Source organism: Petaurus breviceps, unplaced genomic scaffold, assembly GCF_028583685.1.
Source record: "Petaurus breviceps papuanus isolate PSGF00001 unplaced genomic scaffold, PetGlider_PUasm1.0 38, whole genome shotgun sequence".
NCBI classification, from domain to species: Eukaryota; Metazoa; Chordata; class Mammalia; order Diprotodontia; family Petauridae; genus Petaurus; species Petaurus breviceps.
Window position 1 is genome coordinate 21,828,896 of NW_027186304.1, and position 20,955 is coordinate 21,849,850.

General features: G+C 34.7%; 1 protein-coding gene across 3 annotated transcripts in view; it reads left to right on the forward strand.

Annotated features, from left to right (window-relative positions):
* Positions 1–20,955, forward strand: part of PIEZO2 (piezo type mechanosensitive ion channel component 2) — a 557,384-nt gene that overhangs the window by 459,465 nt on the left and 76,964 nt on the right. For 2 of the 3 annotated variants that reach the window (XM_069099625.1, XM_069099627.1), the window contains exons 28-32: positions 1,061–1,220; positions 3,619–3,708; positions 6,077–6,198; positions 7,297–7,368; positions 11,906–12,009. In XM_069099625.1, coding sequence (XP_068955726.1) covers positions 1,061–1,220; positions 3,619–3,708; positions 6,077–6,198; positions 7,297–7,368; positions 11,906–12,009 — 548 coding nt within the window. Of the gene's footprint in view, positions 1–1,060; positions 1,221–3,618; positions 3,709–6,076; positions 6,199–7,296; positions 7,369–11,905; positions 12,010–19,589; positions 19,689–20,955 lie in introns of all 3 variants that reach the window. The other variant, XM_069099626.1, reaches the window with a different exon arrangement.

Genomic DNA, 20,955 nt, shown 5'->3' on the forward strand with positions numbered 1-20,955 from the left:
AATCAGGAGGACCCAAGTTCGATTCTGGCCTCGGACACTTAACACCCACACAAAAAAAGTAGCCGTGTAACCTTGGGCAAGTTACTTAACCCCAATTGCCTTCCAAAAAGGCAAAAGGCAAAAAAAAAAAAGTTGCATAGTATGAACAAGCATGAATGAATTATAGTACCCATTGCAATTTTTATTGCATTCTCTTTCTCCATCAAAGTCATCCTTCTTTGGAAATTCCCTATTTCTGTCAAGAGTGCCACCATCCTTCCAGTCATAAAAGTTGCCCTCTTTAGTGTCATCTTCAATGCATCATTATTTACACAGAGCTAGTCAGTTGCCAAATTATCATTTCTACCAATACAATATCTATTGGATCTATTCCCTTCTCTTTACTCACAACCACAACCCAAGTTCAGGCCTTCATCATTTCTTACTTAGAGTATTGTCATGGTCTACTAATTAGTCTCCATCCCTCAAGGATCTTCCAACTCATCCATCTTCCACATAGCTGTCAAAGTGATTTTTTTTTATGTCGGGTCTTACCATGCTACACTTACATCCCATACTACACAATAAACTTCAGTGGTTCCCTGTTAACTCAAGGACCAAGTACTGTATATGCTATTTTAATTTCTGTTTTATATAAGTTTTATAATATATGTAATTATTAGTATAATAGCACATGTACATAACTTATAAGTAAGTGAATATATACATGAGTATGTGCTGTTTTTTTTACTGATAGGGATGCACAATCAAAAAAGTTTGGAGGTTCCTGTTCCAGTACAATTTGACCATCATTACTAGTGATTAAGAAGGAAAGAGAATTATCCATGTCATCAAATTCAAAAGACCCACTGATGAATTGTTGAGGGATAAGGCATTTGTAGGTTATGATAAAAATATAAGCCATTTACTGGTATTACCATTTATACCACAGTTCTTATTATTTATTTGCTTTACTGTGATTTTCCAAGTGTAATTGAATCTATTATATACATATTACCAAAAAAAAAGACTCTAAGTGTATTCATTCTAACACATAACTTTCTTTGCTTTACTGTCATAGCTCTTGATCATAAGGATTGTAAATTGCCCAGTGGTGAGGCTGGAATTATCTGGGACAGTATATGTTTTGCATTCCTTTTGCTACAAAGAAGAGTTTTCATGAGTTACTATTTCCTCCATGTGGTTGCTGACATAAAAGCTTCACAGATCCTGGCATCAAGGTAAATGTCTATGTAAAAACCATCCCTGGTAGTGATATGTCATCATCCTGGAGATGGTAAATGAAGACCATCATTCAAAAAGCATTCATTAAGCACCTACTATGTGTCAGGGACCAAAAGAGAGAAAGTCGAGAAAGAGAAGAAGGAAGAAGACGGAGCTTTAGCAGGTAACTGCACTTGGTAGGTGGGAAGAGGTTGTTGTTCCAGCAAAGGAGGCCGAAGAAGAGCAGTCAGCTGACTCATGACAGCCAGGTGAGACAAGGCTGTGCCAAGGACAGAGTGCTTGACAGTGTCAGAAGTTTAAGAGAAATCAAGAAGGATAAAGGTGAGGGTGAGGAAATGACTGTTGTATTGAGTAGTTGAAAGAATTTTGGTAAGTTTGGAAAGGGTAGTTTCAGTCAAGTGATTGGTTCAAAGCCAGACTGCAAGGGATTAAGAAGGGAGAATGAGGTTAAATGGCGGCAATCAATACTAAAGGTCTTTTCTGGGAGTTTTGCTATGGAAAAGAGATCAACTATAGGACTATGGCTTGGCTTGAGGGAATGCCAGGGTCAAGTGAAGGTATTTTGATGATGGAGGAGACATGCATATGGTGAGCAGTCAGTGAAGGGGTATGTGGATAAGATAATACTGAAGGTTAAGGGATGGGATAGAATGATGGAAGGCAGTCTCCCAGGTGAGAAAGAAGGGGATGTGATCAAGAACCTTAACTGAGGGGTTGGACTTGGCAAGTAGGTTTATCCTTTCACTAGAAACTGGAGCAAAGGTGATGAAAATAAGTGATGGAGAGGTACATGATGTGTGAATTATAGGAGAAGAGGGAACTTGTGATGGATGGCTTTATTTATATATTACTTATTATTAACTATTATATAGCATAATGTAGCTCAGTATACTTCATATTTGTACTCTTCCCCATTTTTTCTTTCCTAACTTACTATTTGTCTTTTTTTCTACTACTATTTGTATTCTTTTCTCCCTAGGCCCTTTCCATTACTTTTCTCATCAATTTCTTTCTCCTGATATGAGAGGGTTAGTGTCAGAAAGACAGAAAGATGAAAGAGACCTATGTGGGATATGTAGTACCAAGGCCCTGTCTACGTATACCTTACTGTATATATGAGATGCATACCTTATGGTATACATAAAATGTATACCTTCTTGCTCATATTACCAGAAATATTTCTGGTCTTGTCTTACCTGCAACTCTTTCTTGGTGTTCCAATTTAAACATAAGATCATTGATTTAGTGTTGCAAGGAACCATAGCATTTATCAAGCTCAAACTCCTCATTTTACAGGTGAGTAAACTGAGACCAGAAGAGATCAGTGACTTGCCAGGGCTCACATGGCTAATAAGTGCCTGAGGTAGGATTCACTTCAAGTCTGGCTCTGCCCACTTTGCAAGGGCTCTTTTCAATACTTTCTGCTTCCTGAGCTCATTCTCTAATTTGTTTCTGTGCCTGCCGAAATAGTAGATTAGAGAAAGTTTAGTGAATTAAATCTACCTTAGGATGCAACTCAGACTGACTGACTTGGAGCAATATCTTGAAGTACATTTAATCCACTAATAGATCTATTTTAGTAAAATAAGGGAAGGTCCTACCCTCTACCTTTAGCCAGTTGTGTATTAGTTCAACAATATAGTGATCTCTCTTTTAGTGTGAAAACTGTCATATATACATCTCCCAATAAGAGTAGAATAAGGCTGTGTTGGGATATCTACTTTCTTTAAGGCAAGTTTCAAGAGACAATTGGTTTATCATATCATTTAACATCAGTATGTAGCTCTTAGGAAGTAAAAATCACTTACCTTTGTAGTATGCTATATAGATCACTGGGCCTGAAGACAGGAAGACTTGAGTACAAATCTGGACACTTACTTAGCTGTGTGATCCTGGGCAAGTCAATTAACTGTCCCAGTTTCCCCAACTGCAAAGTGGAGATAATAATTGTACCTACCTCACAAGGTTGTAAGGATCAAATGGGATACTTGGACAGTGCTTAGCATGGTACCTGGTGCATAGTAGGTGCTTAACAACTGCTTTTCTCTTCCATCCATAGGCTAACAAGCTGTAAGCAGCCTGTTGACAAAAGTGGTAGGTTGTGCCCCATTCAAACAGTCAAAAAGTATTTATTACATGCTTACTATTCACTAAGCACTGGGGATAAAAGGAAATGTGTCTATAAAGTCACTTATACTATTTTGTCCAATCCAGCAGAGCAATTTTTACTAAATTGTTAGAAAACAGATTTGACTTGCCAAGAGATTCTAAGGCTTCATTTTAGAATCATTTCCCTTCTATCTGTGATGGGTTTCTAATCCTTAATATTTTTTTCATGGAAGGACAAACATACGGTGCTAATTTATCTTGTATTATTTCTAAATTTTCATTCAGAGGTGCTGAACTTTTCCAGGCTACAATTGTAAAGGCTGTGAAAGCAAGAATGGAGGAAGAGAAAAAATCAATGGACCAGCTGAAGAGACAGTACGGATGCTTCATTTCTCTCTGATGATGGGGTAGCAATCAAGTACACCAAAAGGGAGGTCAGGCTACACTCAGAGTCACTAGAGCTCAAACTTTAAGTATCCTGATTGGATGAACTTTGACACTTGCCATGAAGTTTTCTGTGGAATTAGAAGGTCCATGACTGCTGGGCATTACTAATCCTATACTACTCACAATCTGGTAGTGAAGGGAACTCAAAAGTGGGATGATCTTAGAATGATAGAGCTGGAAAGGGTATTAGAGGTCATATATTACAATCCCCTTCTCATTAAAGATGAGCATTTATATAAGGTTAGTGCATGGGAGAAGACAAAAAAAAATCAATTGTCTACCCAGTGGGGTTGTGAAATTTTTGTGCTGCAAGACCACTGGTTAGTGCTTTCATGGAGTAGACTTTAACAGTGGAATAATAATTACGATATGGGGGAGGGGGGTTTCTCCAGTTGTTCTTATCTAAATCTTGCCACTGGACCCAGATGACTCCCGAGGAGACAGTGAGGTTGGTAACTTTTCAGTCCTGCCTCACGTAAATCCCGTTCACTTGCAAGTCATAGCATCACCTTCCTGATGTCATGGTCCTCTTTGACAATGAAGGACAAACAACAACAACATTAAGATATGGTGATATGATGTGAAATCATCTGGATAAAAGTCTAAGCTCTGGGGTGGCCAGGTGGCTCAGCAAGTAAGAGCACCGGCCCCAGTGTCAGGATGACCTGGGATCAAATCCAGGCTCAGATACTCAGCACTACACCCAGAAATAACTGGCCGTGTAACCTTGAGCAAGTTACTTAACCCCAATTGCTTAGGGGCGGCCAGGTGGCGTAGTAAGTAAGAGCACTGGCTCCAGTGTCGGGATGACCTGGGATCACATCCAGGCTCAGATACTCAGTAACACACCCAGAAATAACTGGCCATGTAACCTTGAGCAAGTTACTTAACCCCAATTCCTTTAAAAAAAAAAGTCTAAGCCATGACTGAAGAAAAGATTCTGCTTCAACAGCTTTTCCACCCAGATTAGGAGAAAAATGACATGGATCCCCAGGAAAATTACCAAAGGATTAACTGAAATAGTCCTTAAATAAGACCATTCTAAGGACAAGATCTCTTTTTACTCTGACTTCATCTCCTAGGGCCCAGGGGTGGAGAGCCTGCAGCCTTGAGACCACATGTAGCTGTTTAGATTCAGTCAAAAGACAGCATTTGAGGACCTAGAGGGCCATGTGTGGCCTTGAGGCTGCAAGTCCCCCCCCCCACCGCCCTTCCCCTACTCCCTTTTTTTAATATAACAGATCATTCCATATAAATCTATTTTCTTGAGATTGACAGTATGTCATGTGAAAGCACTTAAAAATGATAAACCACTATATTATACGAGCAATAGCAGTGGTAGTATTCTTATTTTTGCTATTATTTTATTGCTGCTATTATCATTATTCTGTATTATTATCTTTAAAATTGACTTTCACATATACCAAATTTTGGCCAAATTATTTCAGAATGTACTTTTATCTTAAAAGTAGACTGTTGCCATCACTCCCCTTAGTAAGGAAATAAAATATATCAGACTTTTTCATTTGTCATTGAGATTCTTGAGACCAATTTCCCATTTGTTTCAGAATTCAGAGCCTGGATACTATTTAGGACTTTTAACTCCATTATTTCCCAATATACTCTCTAAGATTATAAATTGATGACTGTGTGCTGCTGGGTATTGGTAGATGGAGTTCTCATGGAGAGTTCTACCAATGAAAACACAGGTCTATATTCTTCAGCAATTATATTATGTGTTCCAAATAGGAAATAATAATGGTCCTATATGTAAAGTGTTTTGAAAAAATCAGGATGTCCTATAAATATCAGATATTATTTGATTCTTCTCCTATTTATATTTGATGGGTTTCATATCAGATAGATTTCAGATAGCAATTATCCTGTACCATCATCTCTACTTCATAAATGAAGACTCTGAGGTTCTGAAATGTTTAATGATATGCCGATGGTCATACTACTTAGTATCAGGTCTTCCTTCCACCTGATCTGACATTATGTCCACTATGCCATACTACAGGATTCTGGACATAACTAAGGATAAAGTGCTTAACTTGGAACATTCTTAGTATAATTTCATTTTCACTTATCACCATCATCATCTTTGAATTCTCACAAGTAGGCAGTTAATTTTAAAGGTGGTAGTGGGTTCTTTGTGGATGCCTTGACACAAGACCCATAATATTTAAAAGCCTATTGATGATTTTTATTGAATTCAGAAACATCACTGTCTGAATCAAAGGCAACAGTCTTATGGACACCTAAAGATTATAACATGACTATTTCCTTTCATTAGAATGGACCGCATCAAAGCCAGGCAACAGAAATACAAAAAGGGGAAAGAGAGAATGCTGAGTTTGACCCAGGAGTCAGGTGAAGGACAGAGCCTTCAAAGAGTCTCTGAAGAGGATGATGAAAGTATGTCAAACCATTTTCTTTCCATTCAGCTCCTTTGAAGTTGACTCCCATACAGTATTTGGAAATCAGTAGGGTTGTGAAAAAAAGGTTTCTCTCAGTCCTGACATTGACAGTATTTTTATTTTAGTGCAAGTTTTACCTTTTTATATAAATTGGATAAGCCAGGATGTTTTGTAGGTGTTCTCTAAAGTGCATTTTATAGCTTTAATGAAGCCTGATTTTAAACTGTTCATTACTCCCAGCTGGATCAAAACCAAATACACTCTTTTTGGCTAGAGTCCATTTGCTCTGAGAAAGACATATATCATTTTAGCTTCTAGACCTTTGGAGGAGAAAGAATCAAATGACAGAGAACCAGTTGATTTGGAAAGAGAAGTAGTAATGTATTCATTTCTGGAATTTCCTCTGGATTTTGTGAACTCTCTAAAATAAACAAATCATGTACATTTCTTCTTATATGTTGACACCTAATGTCAGAATCTAAAATTGTAGATTGCTGGTGTTTCATTGTAGCTAACTTGATTGTGGTTTGAAATTTACTTTTTGTAGAGCTTTTCATTTGGCATGGTTTTCAGTTGGGGAGGGATTGAAGTGAAGAAATACCTCATTTGTTTTCTAGATTGCAGTTTCCATCAGTCACTAATAAATTAGTATTTTACAACCATATGTAATTAGTATCTATTATAAGCAAGTTGTCTGGCATTTAGAACTATTTTAGAAGAATTTTAACAAACTGACATGTCTCTGTCTCTTTAAATCTTATTTGTTTTATTTTAATTCTATGGAATATTCATTGGTATATAACATATGGTGAAACGATGATCCCTTCATTTTATTTATATCTAAATGTGCTAGCTTGAAAAGGAATAGCTGAAAATACAGAACTTTTAAAATAAATGTTAGCCAATTCTTTTTGGGATTCAGTTGTGACCCCTGATACTTGAACACTTTTCAGAATATGCAGTTTACTTTTCCTGAACCTTTAATGTGTTCTTAAAGTTTTGCTAGATTTGACAATAATGAAGTTGTTAAATCGTGGTGTTCAAAGCTTGTTTTCTCATTTTGTAAGAATTAATGTCTGGACATATTTCATTTTAGGAGAAGCAGACAAACAGAAAGCCAAGGGCAAAAAAAAGCAGTGGTGGCGGCCTTGGGTTGATCATGCTTCCAGTAGGTTTTCTCGATCCTCTTACAATTTCATCGATTTTTAACCCTTATATCCTTGACCAGAATTCGGGCATTCCCATGACCTGTTTGTTCCATGCATGGTTTAATCCTTGTGACTTGATAGGGGGCCTGCGTGTAATATTATTACAAAGTTTCTTGTGCACTTTGTGTAAAGGTAACTGGTTATATGTAGGTACTCTGTGGTCATGTACAATGCCTACTAGAGAGAGCTAAAGCTAAACTAACCAATCCTTGAACACAATGTGTGGGTTATTAAGAGTAGGAAAATAACTATTATCGAATTCTGAGGTCCAAAAGGCTGACCAAGCTTAGTTATTATACATCATTTTATCCATGGCACCTAGATTTGGAAATAAATTTATGTTAGAAATTATGTCTGATACCAAGCATATATTTGCAAATATTTTATCACCCTCTTTATAAGACAGTACAGCTTATAACAATGAATCTCTTCCTCTCTTATAAATCTTATAGCTTTGATTTCATTTGCATTTGAAGGTATTTTGTTTTGTTTTGTTTTAGCAAATAGCTAAATGTGAAAGTAGGGGAATGAATACAATGTATTTTACTTCTTCCCATTTTCTTCTCCTTCTCAAAAATTCCCCAATGCTAGTGTTCTAAATTTCATTCCTGGCATGTATTATGTCCTCTTAGTAATCTATTGTTCAGTGATGACGAACTGGAACCAGAAATCAGAAAGCAGAATTTTAGAGTCACACAGAATATAAAAACTTCACCATAATAAATATGTCATTAGAAAGAAAATCATCTAATAAATGCCTCATTTTAACTAATTCTATTTACCATTTGGCCATATTACAGTCATGGAAAGACACAATCATTTCTATCTAGGATTTATTCAATCCATTAATATGATATGTTTCTTCAAACAACTATGTGACTTGGCTGTACCGCCATGACAGAAATTGACTAGAATGAAAAGTTTAGTAAATCTGGTCGTCAGGGCCTATCTCTAAAGCTGCCCCACCACCTAGAAAGGACCTGGGTACTCAACTTATATGAGACTGACAAACCCTGCCAAAATGGACTTGAATTCAGTTCCACTGAATAATACTACTAAAACCTGGAATCCATCAGTTTCTCCTTAAGCATATGAAATTGACCTTAGCTTTTCTTACCTATGATATAATTTGCTAAAACCAACCAGATACATTTCCAGAAACATTTTCAACAAATGATGCAATATTTCAGAACATGGTGTTGACTAAGCATTACAAAGTTTTAATTCTAATATTCTTAAAGAAAGACTAATGCTTTGTTGACAAATTCATTTATTCCACAGGATAAAGTAAAGTTGAAATTTCTATTCAGTCCCTTATATTGTACATTCTGTGTGACCATGTTATTTCTGCATTGATGGATATTCATGTTGATCTCTTAAGGTACACTGTATGTCCATTTCTATCAAGTCACAAGTAAACTGTGCCTATCTTTCTGTTTCTAAAGGGCATATTGCTACTTTAGAGAGACTTATCCTTTTTCAAAAAGATTTCTCTTATCAACCATATTATATTGTCACCTAAGGTAAAGATTCATGCCATTTTAATGTGGTACTATTTCTTTATTTCATTTTAAAATGGTATTTTGGAAGGAATTGGATAAGGTCCTTGTTAATCATTATACTAGTTGTTAGTACATTCAAGAATTTCCAGTACAAAGGTTATTATTGACTTTGGGTTTTCTGATTCATTTTACCCTCATTATATCATGTTCTTGGACACTGGTCTTAAACCAAATGTGCATCGTTACAATACCTTATGGTGCAATAATGCAGAAATTTGTGTGATTCATAGTTTGGAACCAGATGCTAACTATAATTTTAAAAGCTCCCTGCCAAGCGTTTTTCCTCTCAGTGTCTGCCGAAATACATCAGTAGCATCCTTCTGAGAAAATACAAAATATTAGCATATGATAGGTGATGGGACTGCACTATTTGGAAGCTACATTGTTGAGGTCCACTGTTGTGATGTGTTTGATTAATGGATTTGTCAGTACAATTTTATAGGTGGTCCACATGAGTATTTCTGAAATAGCAATGTATAAATATGTCAAAGTTAATAATAACAACCAGGAGAATACTGTTGCCATATTAAAAACAATATTTGAGACAATTGAATATCTTAATCTATGTCTTTGGGTTACTCAAATGTTCCCAGTTCCATATCTATGTGTACACATAAGGTTGCATTATTGCTGTTCAATCATACCTTCCCTTTTAGTATTTCATATCTCGATATTATGTATGTCCTTCATAAAGCATCACCAGTCAAGCCTGTCTGGCATTGTTCAATACCAGCGTTCTTAAATAGAGTTTTTAAGTGTCAGGTTTGTGTAGATGTGAATAGCAGGGCTGTAAAGGGGCTCATGAAAGGGACCCATTGACATAATCTTGTCACTTCCAGTCATGATAATCTCACCCCATACACTTAGGTAGAGGATGTATCCGAAATAATCAGTTAGAAATCTCATATGTTATTGGAATTTTATACATAAAAGTGACCTTAGAAATCATCTAATCCAACTCCTTCATTTTATATATTGTGAAAAATATATGTATACACATACACATATACATATTTGTAATGATATGTTTGTTCATAAAGGCAAATGTCACCAAAGAAATATTTTTTCACATTTTTTTTCATTTCTATTTTCCATGTTTTCTAGTCTAGTGACAATTTTAGAAGACCATATAAGATTCTGTTTTTGATTTTTGGGTGGTGATAGAGGTTTGTGATAATGCTACATGCAATTCATAAAATCACTGAAATTGATAATTATCTCTGAAAGAATGTTCCCCTATTGAGTATAATGAAAATATTTTCTCCTAAAATATATCAAAACACTGTTTTCCTTTGTCCAACAGAGTACAGAAAACATTTTAGGAGGTATGATTGAATACAATTTAAGCTGTTGTTGATTTTAGAGCCTATAATGAGGGTAAAATGTTGACTCATATATTACTCTGAATTTTTCCCAACTGAACATGTGACATATACCCTATGTAACTCTTCTTGCTAACCTCTAAGTTTACATGAAGGCACAATTTTAATGGTCTTCCCCACTGTCAAATGTAATGCTATGACTTTGGTTTGTTCTTGCTTATTATTGTCCTCTGTTTGGTTTTGTTTATTTCCCCTTTGCAGGCCTGGGCCTATTGCCCTGGGCCTGTTACCTTACTCAAAACTAAAAATAAATTCTTCTGTTCAAGGATATAAGGCCCAGTTCATTCACTCTGCATCTTCATGAATGGAGGCTTCAGATTCTATCTGAAACCATGGGCAAAATTACTTGTATTTATGACTTTGTTTAGTGATATTCAAGCAATTCATTTTAAACAAGCCAAGGTTTTCCATTACCTCATCATTTTAAGTCCAAAAGATGAATAAACAAATGGCATCACATTGTATAACATAAAAGATGGCCCAGCACTTGAAAGTCTAAATAAAAACCAAAAATCATAGTATATTGTGTGGATAATGATGGTACAACTTTCGTAACATCAGAAATTTCTATGCTGGGTTTCTTCTCACTGATGAAACAAAGTTAAAATCTATTCATCTTAAATGGATAAAGATTAAATTGATCGAATTCCTCTAAAACTATTTGGATAGACCTTGCAACTTTCTCTGCTACAAACTCCTAACACAGACTGTGTTTACATGCAAGAGTAAAGAATAGACTAGAGCAGAGCAAATGTGCTCCTTGCTCTTTTTGCTATGGGTTGTAATGATCAATATGGATCTCTGCATGACAAAATATAGTTCTCAGATTCCACGCCATCACTGAGGATATCAGTGGTGAGGCATGCAGATCCCATTTGTCATGCCAGTCTCTTCTACTAGCTGCATGTAGAAACAGGCATTGTGTTTAGTTTTCTCCTTACCTGCCCATTTCCTCCTCATGGCAATGTGGGTTAAAAAACAACCAAACAAACAACCTGTAATCCTCAATTGTTGCCATACTTGTCATGTCCAATGTGTTCCATGTGCAGAAGCCAGGTCTACAAAAAGGTGAAGTGGAAGGTTTCTAATGCCTAATTATAGCTCTGAATTATCTGCATTGGCTATCTAGACAGCCAATATCTGTGAGATAATTGCAAATCCTCCACTTCACTTTGGCCTTATCTATACGACCAAAATAACAAAGTCGTGCCATCACCGATGAGTTATTTTGATCATCGTGATGATCGAATTGGATTGCTGCACAGTTGATCTGATTGATTGGTACAGTCTATGAAGAAGGTTGAAAATACCAGATTGACTTTGCTTTGGCCAATTCGGTTAAGTGGTATAGACATGGCCTTTGTGCTTTAACTTAGTCATAGTGGCACTAAGTAATATTAGCCTGACAGTGAGTTCTGTTCACTTCGTTTTTCTTCCTGTATCCTAATGATCCTTTGTTTGTGTGTTGATATATCTTTGTGTGTCATTCAGAAAAGAGCCTCTAATATTCCTTATATTTTTCAAGAAATAAGTAAATATTTTGTTTTGCTTAGTGGTCAGGAGTGGAGATTATTATTTGTTTGAGACGGATAGTGAAGAGGAAGAAGAAGAGGAAGAAAAAAAAGATGAAGAACCACCAAGAAAGTCAGCATTCCAGGTAAATATGGGCTGGGGTAAATAAATATATATGGTTTGTAAGTTGAAAGAACTGTTCTGATTGACTGATGTTGATTGTAGGTCTTAGCCTTTCAAGTCATGACTATGTTTATTGTACCCCCATAAGTATGTAATGTCTGTCTGGAACTGGTTGTTATAAATGAAAGCTTTGTCAATTTATTGGCAATGCGACTGGCTTTTAATTTGTTAGAATTACTTACATGCAGGAATATTTTAGGGGCCCAGTCTTAATTCACTTGCTTCAAAAAATTTTCAGTGGTTGTTACAAGATACTTCTGTGAATGAACTTCAATTTTACTTGTTGAAAAAAAGCATTTGACCAAGATAGTGGAGTGAGAAAGGAATCCTCTGAAGCCCTCCCAAATTCCCCTCCAAATAACCAGAAAATCACCTCAGAACTAATCTAGGAGCAGGGAAGTAGCTGACTAGCCCAAAAGGGGTCTGTCTCATTGGGGTGGGAGGGGAGCCAGGTCCAAGAGCAACACCAAGAGCCAGCCTCAACACGGAGGGCCTGCAGCAAGTCTCCAACCTAGGGCAGTCCAATAGTCCAAGACCCCAACCCTCCTGCAGACCAGCAGCCCCCTAGGCAAATACACAGTCTACGTAACACAGCAAGGCACCACCTACAGCACAAGCAAGGCCTTGACCAGTAGTGAAGATCCACCCCAGTGCTGGGCAGCAATGAGACCCCAACTCTAGGCCCTACCAGCAAAGAAACTATGTTTCCATAACAACCCCCCAGGAGGGCCCCACCCCCCGGGGGCAGACCAGCAACAAGATCCCTCCTCCAGGACCAGCCACTAGAAAGACTCTGTTCTCATAGCAACTCAGCAATAATGCTGCACCCCTGGAGTAGGCCAGCAGCTTAATCCCATGCCCAGGGGAGGCCAACAGAGAGGTTCCATCCCCCAGTACAAGCCAGAAGAGAAAGCAAATAGCTAAAACCTGTAGCCCAGTGAAAACCAACAGAAAGATCCAGAGCCCCAGCATAAAAAAGCCTGGGACAGTGCTAGACCAGAGCCCAGTTCTCACATAAAAACACCAAGTCACAAAAAAAGCAGAAAAAATGAGCAAAAAAGAGCTTGATTGTAAAAAGATATTATGGTGATAGGGAGAATCAAGGCATAAGCTTAGAAGGGGACAATAGTGTTAAAATGGCTACATGTGAAGCCTCAAAGAAAAATGTAATTTGTTCTCAGGCACAAAAAGAATTCTTGGAAGAACTTAAAAAGGGTTTTTGAAAGTAAATTAGAAAAGTAGAAGAAATATTGAGAAAAGAAATGAGAGTAATGCAAGAGAGTCATGAAAAAAAAGAATCAATAGCATGAGAAAAGATATATATATAAAATTACCAAGGATAGCAACTTCCAAAAAATTAGGATTGGACAAATGGAAAAGGAAGTAAAAAAATTTCACTGAAGAAAATTATTCCTAAAAAATTAGAATTGAAGAAATGGAAACTAATGGCTTTGTGAGACATCAAGATACAATAAAATAATATCATAAAAGTAAAATATAGAAGAAAATGTGAAATTTCTCATTGGAAAAACAACTGAGATTAAAAAAAAACCGAAGAGATCATTTAAAAAGAATTACTGGACTACCTGAAAGCCATGATAAAAAAAGCCTGGATATCTTTCAAGAAATTAGCAAAGAAAATTGTCCTGATATATTAAAACTGGAGAGAAAATAGAAATTTAAAGAATCCACTGATCACTTTCTGAAAGAGATCCCAAAATGAAAACCTTAAGAAACATCATAACCAAATTCCAGAGCTCACAGATTAAGGAGAAAGGATTGCAAGCAGCCAAAAACAAATAATTCAATTATCAAAAAGCTATGCTCAGGATTACACTGGATTTGGCAGCTTCCACATTAAAGAACTAGAGGGCTTTTAATATCATACACTAGAGGACAAAGGAGTTAGGATTACAACAAATAATCACCTACCCAGAAAACTGAATATAATATTTTGGGGAGGGGGAATAGACTTTTAATAAAATAGATGGCTTTCAAGCATTTACAATTAAGAAGAGTTGAATAAAAAAAAAATGACCTCCAAATACAAGACTAAAGGGAAACATAAAAAGGTTAAAAATAAAAAAGAAAGAAGAAATAAGAAATTCAATAAGGTTAAACTCTTTATATTTCTATATGGCAAGATAATATTGTAACTCTTAACAACTGTATTACTATAAGGGAATTAGAGGGAGTATATGGAGACAGAAGGTGTGAATATAAGGTTACTTTGATGGGATGATACCCCCCCCCAAAAAATAAAGGGTAAGAAATGAAATTGCACTGGAGGAAGAAGGAAGGGGAAAATTGAATGGGGTAAGTTATCCCACATAAAATAGGCATGAAAGAAGTAATATAATGGAGGGGAAGCTGGGGGAAGGAGAGTCAGGCCAAGCTTAAACCTTATCCTCATCAAACTTTACTCAAAGAGGATGCAACATACATATTCAGTTGGTTATAGAAACTTCTCTTGCACTATAAGGAAGTAAAAATGGATGGGGATAATGGGAGGGGGAAGATAGACTGATAAAAGGGAGGGTATATTGGGAAAGGTGATAATCAGAAGTAAGGGTTTAAGAGAGAAATACACAATTAGTTATCATAACTATAAATGTGAATGGGATGAACTCACCCATAAAACTGAAACAGATAGAAAATGGATAAAAAACCAGAATCCTACGATATACTGTATGCAAAAAATACATTTGAAGCACAGAGATACAAATAGAATAAAAGTAAGGAGCTGGAGAAAAATCTATTAAAGAAAGCAGGGTTAGTAATCATAATAGCAGACAAAGCAAAAGCAAAAAATTATTTGAAAGACATAAAGAATGAAACTATATCTTGCTGAAAGGTTCCATAGACAATGAAGTCATATCGATAATAAAAACATATATCCACCAAATGATAGAGCATCAAAATTTTTGAAAAATAAGTTGAATGAATTACCAGAGGAAATGGATAATAAAACAATTAGAGGGGAACCTCAACTTTGCACTTTAAGAACCAGATAAATCTAACCAAAAAATTAACAAGGAAGAAGCTAGAGAGGTGAATAAAATTCTGGAAAATTTAGATACAACAGATATGTGGAGAAAACTGGATGGGAATAGAAAGAAATATACCTTTTTCTCAACTGTATGTAACACAAAAATTAGGGACATTTAAATCCTCACAATCAAATGCAGAAAAGCAGAAACAGGAAAATACATCCTTTTCAGATCATAGTACAATAAAAATTACATTCAACAATGGACAATGGAAAGAAATATAAAAAAATTTATTGGAAATTAAATAATCCTTTAAAAAAGTGGATCAAACAACAAATCAAAGAAACAATCAATAATTTCATTAAAGAAAGTGACAAAAATGAGACAATATACCAAGATTTATGAGATGTAGCCAAAATGGTACTTAGGGGGAAATTTATATCTCTAATTGCTTACTTCAACTAAATAGAGAAAAAGTAGATCAATGACTGATGTGCAACTTAAAAAAAACTAGAAAAGGAACAAATTAGGAATCCTTAACTAAACACTAAATTGGACATCTTGAAAATCAAAGTGAAGAGCAGTAAAATTGAAAGTAAGAAAACCCAACTGAACTAATAAATAAAAGTAGAAACTAAATTTATGAAAAAAAAAACAATAAAATAGATAAACTATTGGTTAATTTGATTTTAAAAAGGAAAGAAGAAAACCAGATTACAAGTATCAAAAATGAACAGGGCGAATTCACCACCAAAGAAGAGGAAATTAAGGCAATTGTGAGCAACTATTTTGCCCAATTTTATGCCAATAAATCTGTCAACCTTTTTGAAATGAATAAATATCTACAAAAATATAAATTACCCAGTTTAACAAAAGACATAAAATATTTAAATAACCCAGTCTTAGAAAAAGAAATTGAACAAGCCATTAATGAATTTCCTAAGGGAAAAAAATGCTGAGGATCAAGTGGATTCACAAATGAATTCTACCAAACATTTAAAGAACAATTAATCCCAATACTATGTAAACTATCTGGAAAAATAGACAAAGTCCTACCAAATCCCTTTTATAACTCAGATATGGTGCCAATACACAAACCAGGAAAGGGAAACAAGAAAAAAATTATAGTGCAATCTCCCTAATAAATATTGATACAAATATTTTAAATAAAATACTGCCAAAGAAATTACATCAATATATTACAAGGATCTTATATCACAAGTTGAGATTTATACCAGGAATTCAGGGTTGATTCAACATTAGAAAAACTGTCAGCATAATTGGCCATATCAATAACAAACCAACACAAATTTTGTGATTATCTCAATAGATGCAGAAAAAGCCTTTGACTAAATTCAGCATCCATTCCTATTAAAAACACTATGAAACATAAGACTAAATGGAGTTTACCTTAAAATGATAAATAATATTTATCTAAAACCATCAGCAAGCATTATCTGTAATGGGGATAAGCTAGAAGTCTTCCCAATAAAATCAAGGGTTAAGCAAGGATGTCCATTATCACCTCTATTATTTAATATTGTACTACAAATGTTAGCTATAGCAATAAAAGAAGAAAAAAATTAAAGAAATTAGAAGAGGCAATAAAGAAACAAAATTATCCTTCTTTGCAGATGACATGTTATACTTTGAAAATCCTAGAGAATCAACAAAAAAAAAAAACCTACTTGAAATTGTTAAAAACCTTTAGCAAAGTTGCAGGATGAAAATAAACCCACATAAATCATCAGCACACATAGATTAACAAGAAAGTCCAACAGCAAGAGATAGAAAAATCTCATTTAAAATAACTTTAAACAACATAAAAGTCATATATAGTAAATATATTTAATAATCGTAAACAATATAAAAGCCAATCTGCCAAGAGAAACCCAGGAACTATATGAATATAACTGTAAAACATGTTTTTATTTGAAAAATATAAAGAATGAAACTATATCTTGCTGAAAGGTTCCATAGACAATGAAGTCATATCGATAATAAATATATATCCACCAAATGATAGAGCATCAAAATTTTTGAAAAAGAAATTGAATGAGTTACAAAAGGAAATAGATAATAAAACAATTAGAGGGGAACCTCAACTTTGCCCTTTCAGAACTAGATAAATCTAACAAAAAAATTAACAAAGAAGAATTTAAATAGGTGAATAAAATTCTGGAAACGTTAGATATGATAGATATCTGGAGAAAACTGAATGGGAATAGAAAGTCAAATCTGAATAAATAAATAAATAAAGTCAGATCTAAATGATTGAAAAAATATTAATTGTTCATGGGTAGGCCAAGACAATAAAATCAAAACACCAATTCTACCTAAAGTGATCTATGTGTTTAGTGCTATAACAACCAAACTATTAAAAAATTATTTTATAAAACTAGACAAAATAATAACAAAAGTCATCTGAAAGAATTAAAGCTTGAGGATGTCAAGGGAATCAATGAAAAAAATATGAAAAAAGTGGTTTAGATATACCAGATCTCAAACTGTACTAAAATGTGGTAATTATCAAAACAATCTGGTATTGACTAAGAAATAAAGTGGTGGATCAGTGGAATAGACTAGGTACAAATTACATTATAGTAAATGATGATAGTAATCTAGTATATGACAAACTCAAAGATCCAAGCTTTTAGAACAAAAACCCATCATTTAATAAAAACTGCTGGAAAAACTGGAAAACAGTATGGCAAAAACTAGATATGGATGAACATCTCACAACATATACCAAAATATGGCCAAAATAGGTACGTGATTTACACATAAAGGGTGATAATATAAGCAGATTAGGAGAGCATGGAATAGTTTATCTGTCATATTTATGAATAAGGGAAGATTTTGTGGCCAAAGAAAACACAGAAAGCATTACAAAATGTAAGATAGATTATTTTGATTATATAAAATTAAAAAGATTGCACAAACACAATCAATGCAATCAAAATTATAAGAACAGCAGGAAACTAGGGGAAAATTTGCAACAAGTATCCCTAATAAAGGTCTAATTTCTCAAATATATAGAGAACTGAGTCAAATTCATAAAAATACAAGTCATTCTCCAATTGATAAATGGTCAAATATTATGAGTTTTCAGACAAAGAAATCAAAGCTATTTATAGTCATATGAAAAAATGGGGAAACTGGGACACTAATGCACCCTTGGTTGAGTTGTGAACTAATCCAACCATTCTGAAGAGCAATTTAGAATTATGTTCAAAGGGCTATAAAGCTGTGCATAACCTTTGACGCAGCAATACTACTGCTATGTCAGAGACATCCAAAAAAAGTGAAAATAACATATTTATACAAAAATATGTATGCTATTTTCCACTTTCTATCATTTTTTATTTGAGTCTTCTTATGCAAAATGACTGTTATGAAAAGGTTTCACATAATTACACATATGTAACCTATATCTAATTGCTTACCATCTTGGGGACAGGGGAGAAGAAAAAAGGAGAAAGGGAGGGACTGAATATGGAACCCAAACTTTAAATAAAAATTTTTAAAAACACATAAAAAAATCTATTACCTCAGTTGCCCTCCAAAAAGCAAAAACAAAAAAAAAATCCATTCTTTGGAATTGTTTTCAATAACTTGAACACTGAAAGAATCAATCATGATGGCCCACAAGTCCATAATCACATGATTGTCAAACAAAGGATCATGTTAAAATGATTTTGTCATTTTCAAGTAGGACTCATTTATACATTTATTTTCAGTGATGTATGAACTGATACTACTCATATCACCCATGAATATAGTCAAAGTTAACTTTATTATTCTGCTATGCTGCATTTCCTTTTTAGAGCTACTATGCTGAGGAGCCCTCTCTCCTCTTTATAAACCAGCCCCATAATAGAGTGGATATGTAATCACTTTGGTATTAATGAGACCTCATATATATAATCATAATAATGTAGTATAGTTTTATTTTACAATTAGCAGTACATTTTGACACACTACTTGTAATAATAACATTTGTCATTTTACTAGATATGTAGAATGTCCTGCAGTGGATCAGATAATGTGATTGGAGAAGGGCAGTGTAAATCTGCTGACTATGTCTTTCTAGTCACCTAAACTCCTGTGTACCTGTCTTCATAAAAAAGAAAAGCAAAGAGCTGAGCTCTAAGTAGTCATGTATTCCTCTTTATCCTTTCTGTGTCTTAAAGAAATGCTACATTTTCTCTTTTTGTGTGTGCATGAATAGCTGTTGCGCTGAACACTAATGACTCATTTTTGTTTATTTTTATTCTAACATGATTTCTAATAACTCTCATTTAGCTATGAAAAGAAATGGATCGCCTTGACTATTTTTCGTAGACTATATGCATGACATCGAGCATATTTTTTTATTCTTAACTTATAAATTGAGCATATGTCTGCTGGCACGGTTCTTAACTTTAGCAGTTGTCACTTTTCCCTAAAGTTAACCTAACAATAGAGATAAATTCATAAGGAAGTTTTGTATTAAAGTACAGATTTTGTTTCTTTTTTCTACTAATTATTCTCACTTTGTCCTTCTTTGTAGAGAGCTATTGGGAAGTTTGCATCAGCCATTTTAGCCTTGCCAAAGTCTGTCATTAAACTTCCCAAAACTATTCTTCAGTACTTAATCAGAGCTGCAAAGGTATTTTGATGTTTCACTGACATGTAGTAATACCCTCCTCTTCTTAGGAATTTAGTCAAACACATCCCATTGCCCTGTATCTGCATTTTCCCTTCTCTATAGATAATGAACTAATAACAGTGAAAATTATGCATTGCACTAACATTCCAAAATGAGTTCTCTCAAGTGATATGCATTTTTCTTGTTTTCATGCCAAACCTGGAGGCCACCAAGAAATAGAAAGGGAAAATGCAGATATCCATATTTTTCTAGCCTTTTAATAATACTGCATAAGCCACTTCTGGCTTGTAGAAGGGTCACATCTGGCTGCATGTGTCAGTTAATGAGGCATAGAAAGTATGGTCCTCTTTCTCAGAAGCTGGTAAAACTCTGGAGTGTGCTACTAAAGTACAAATTTTGTCCAGACCTTATTCTCTGACTTGATAACCTTGTAATCTCAATATTTATGTCTCAGACTTCATTTTCCCTTCACTCTCCTTGAATCCACCACATTTTCCCTAAAGAGCTAGAGGTTTAGTATAGTACTTCCAAGTCCCCACAATCTATAAATTCAGTGAGACCTTTTTTAAGTGAGCATCAAATGCATTCTGATTGATACATCCTAAACACAAATGCCAACAAGATCACCTGTGCTACCCCTTAGTACACACTCGTCCATATTTTGTTATTTAACAGATAGCCGCTCCCTTAGAGAGCACAATCTGATATAAGGCTCCTCATCTCTTTCAGCTTCTTTCCCCATCTCTACAATGGAGTTAAACAATATTATCTCTAGGATTGATATCCGATTTGAATGTAATAATCTCTATTACAGTTATGATATGATGCTGATTTTTGTGGTTATAATTTTCAAAGTATTTGCTTTAGTAGATTTTTTTTTCATTTTTCCCTCACTTTATTTTATAAATCCCTTATCTTATATTGATACTTAATATTTTATCAATAAATAAAACAGACAATAATCTGCTAATAACAATGTATTAAGGGCCTAGTATGTGACAAGCTCTGTGCCAGGTGATGAGGATAGAAATACACTGAAGAAAACAATCCTACTCACAAAAAGTGTGCATTCTAACAAGTCTTTTCTCCCTTCATCTCATATCTTAATATCTTTTTACCCAATTAAAGCAGGTGCTGAATCACAACACAAAGCCCCCATTTTACTTAAATTGAAGGCTCCAGGTTGTACACATGGCAATTAGGTTTCCTACATTACTAATCCCATTATTCTAAAGTGATGTGGACTAGTTAAATTGAAGGAAACTTA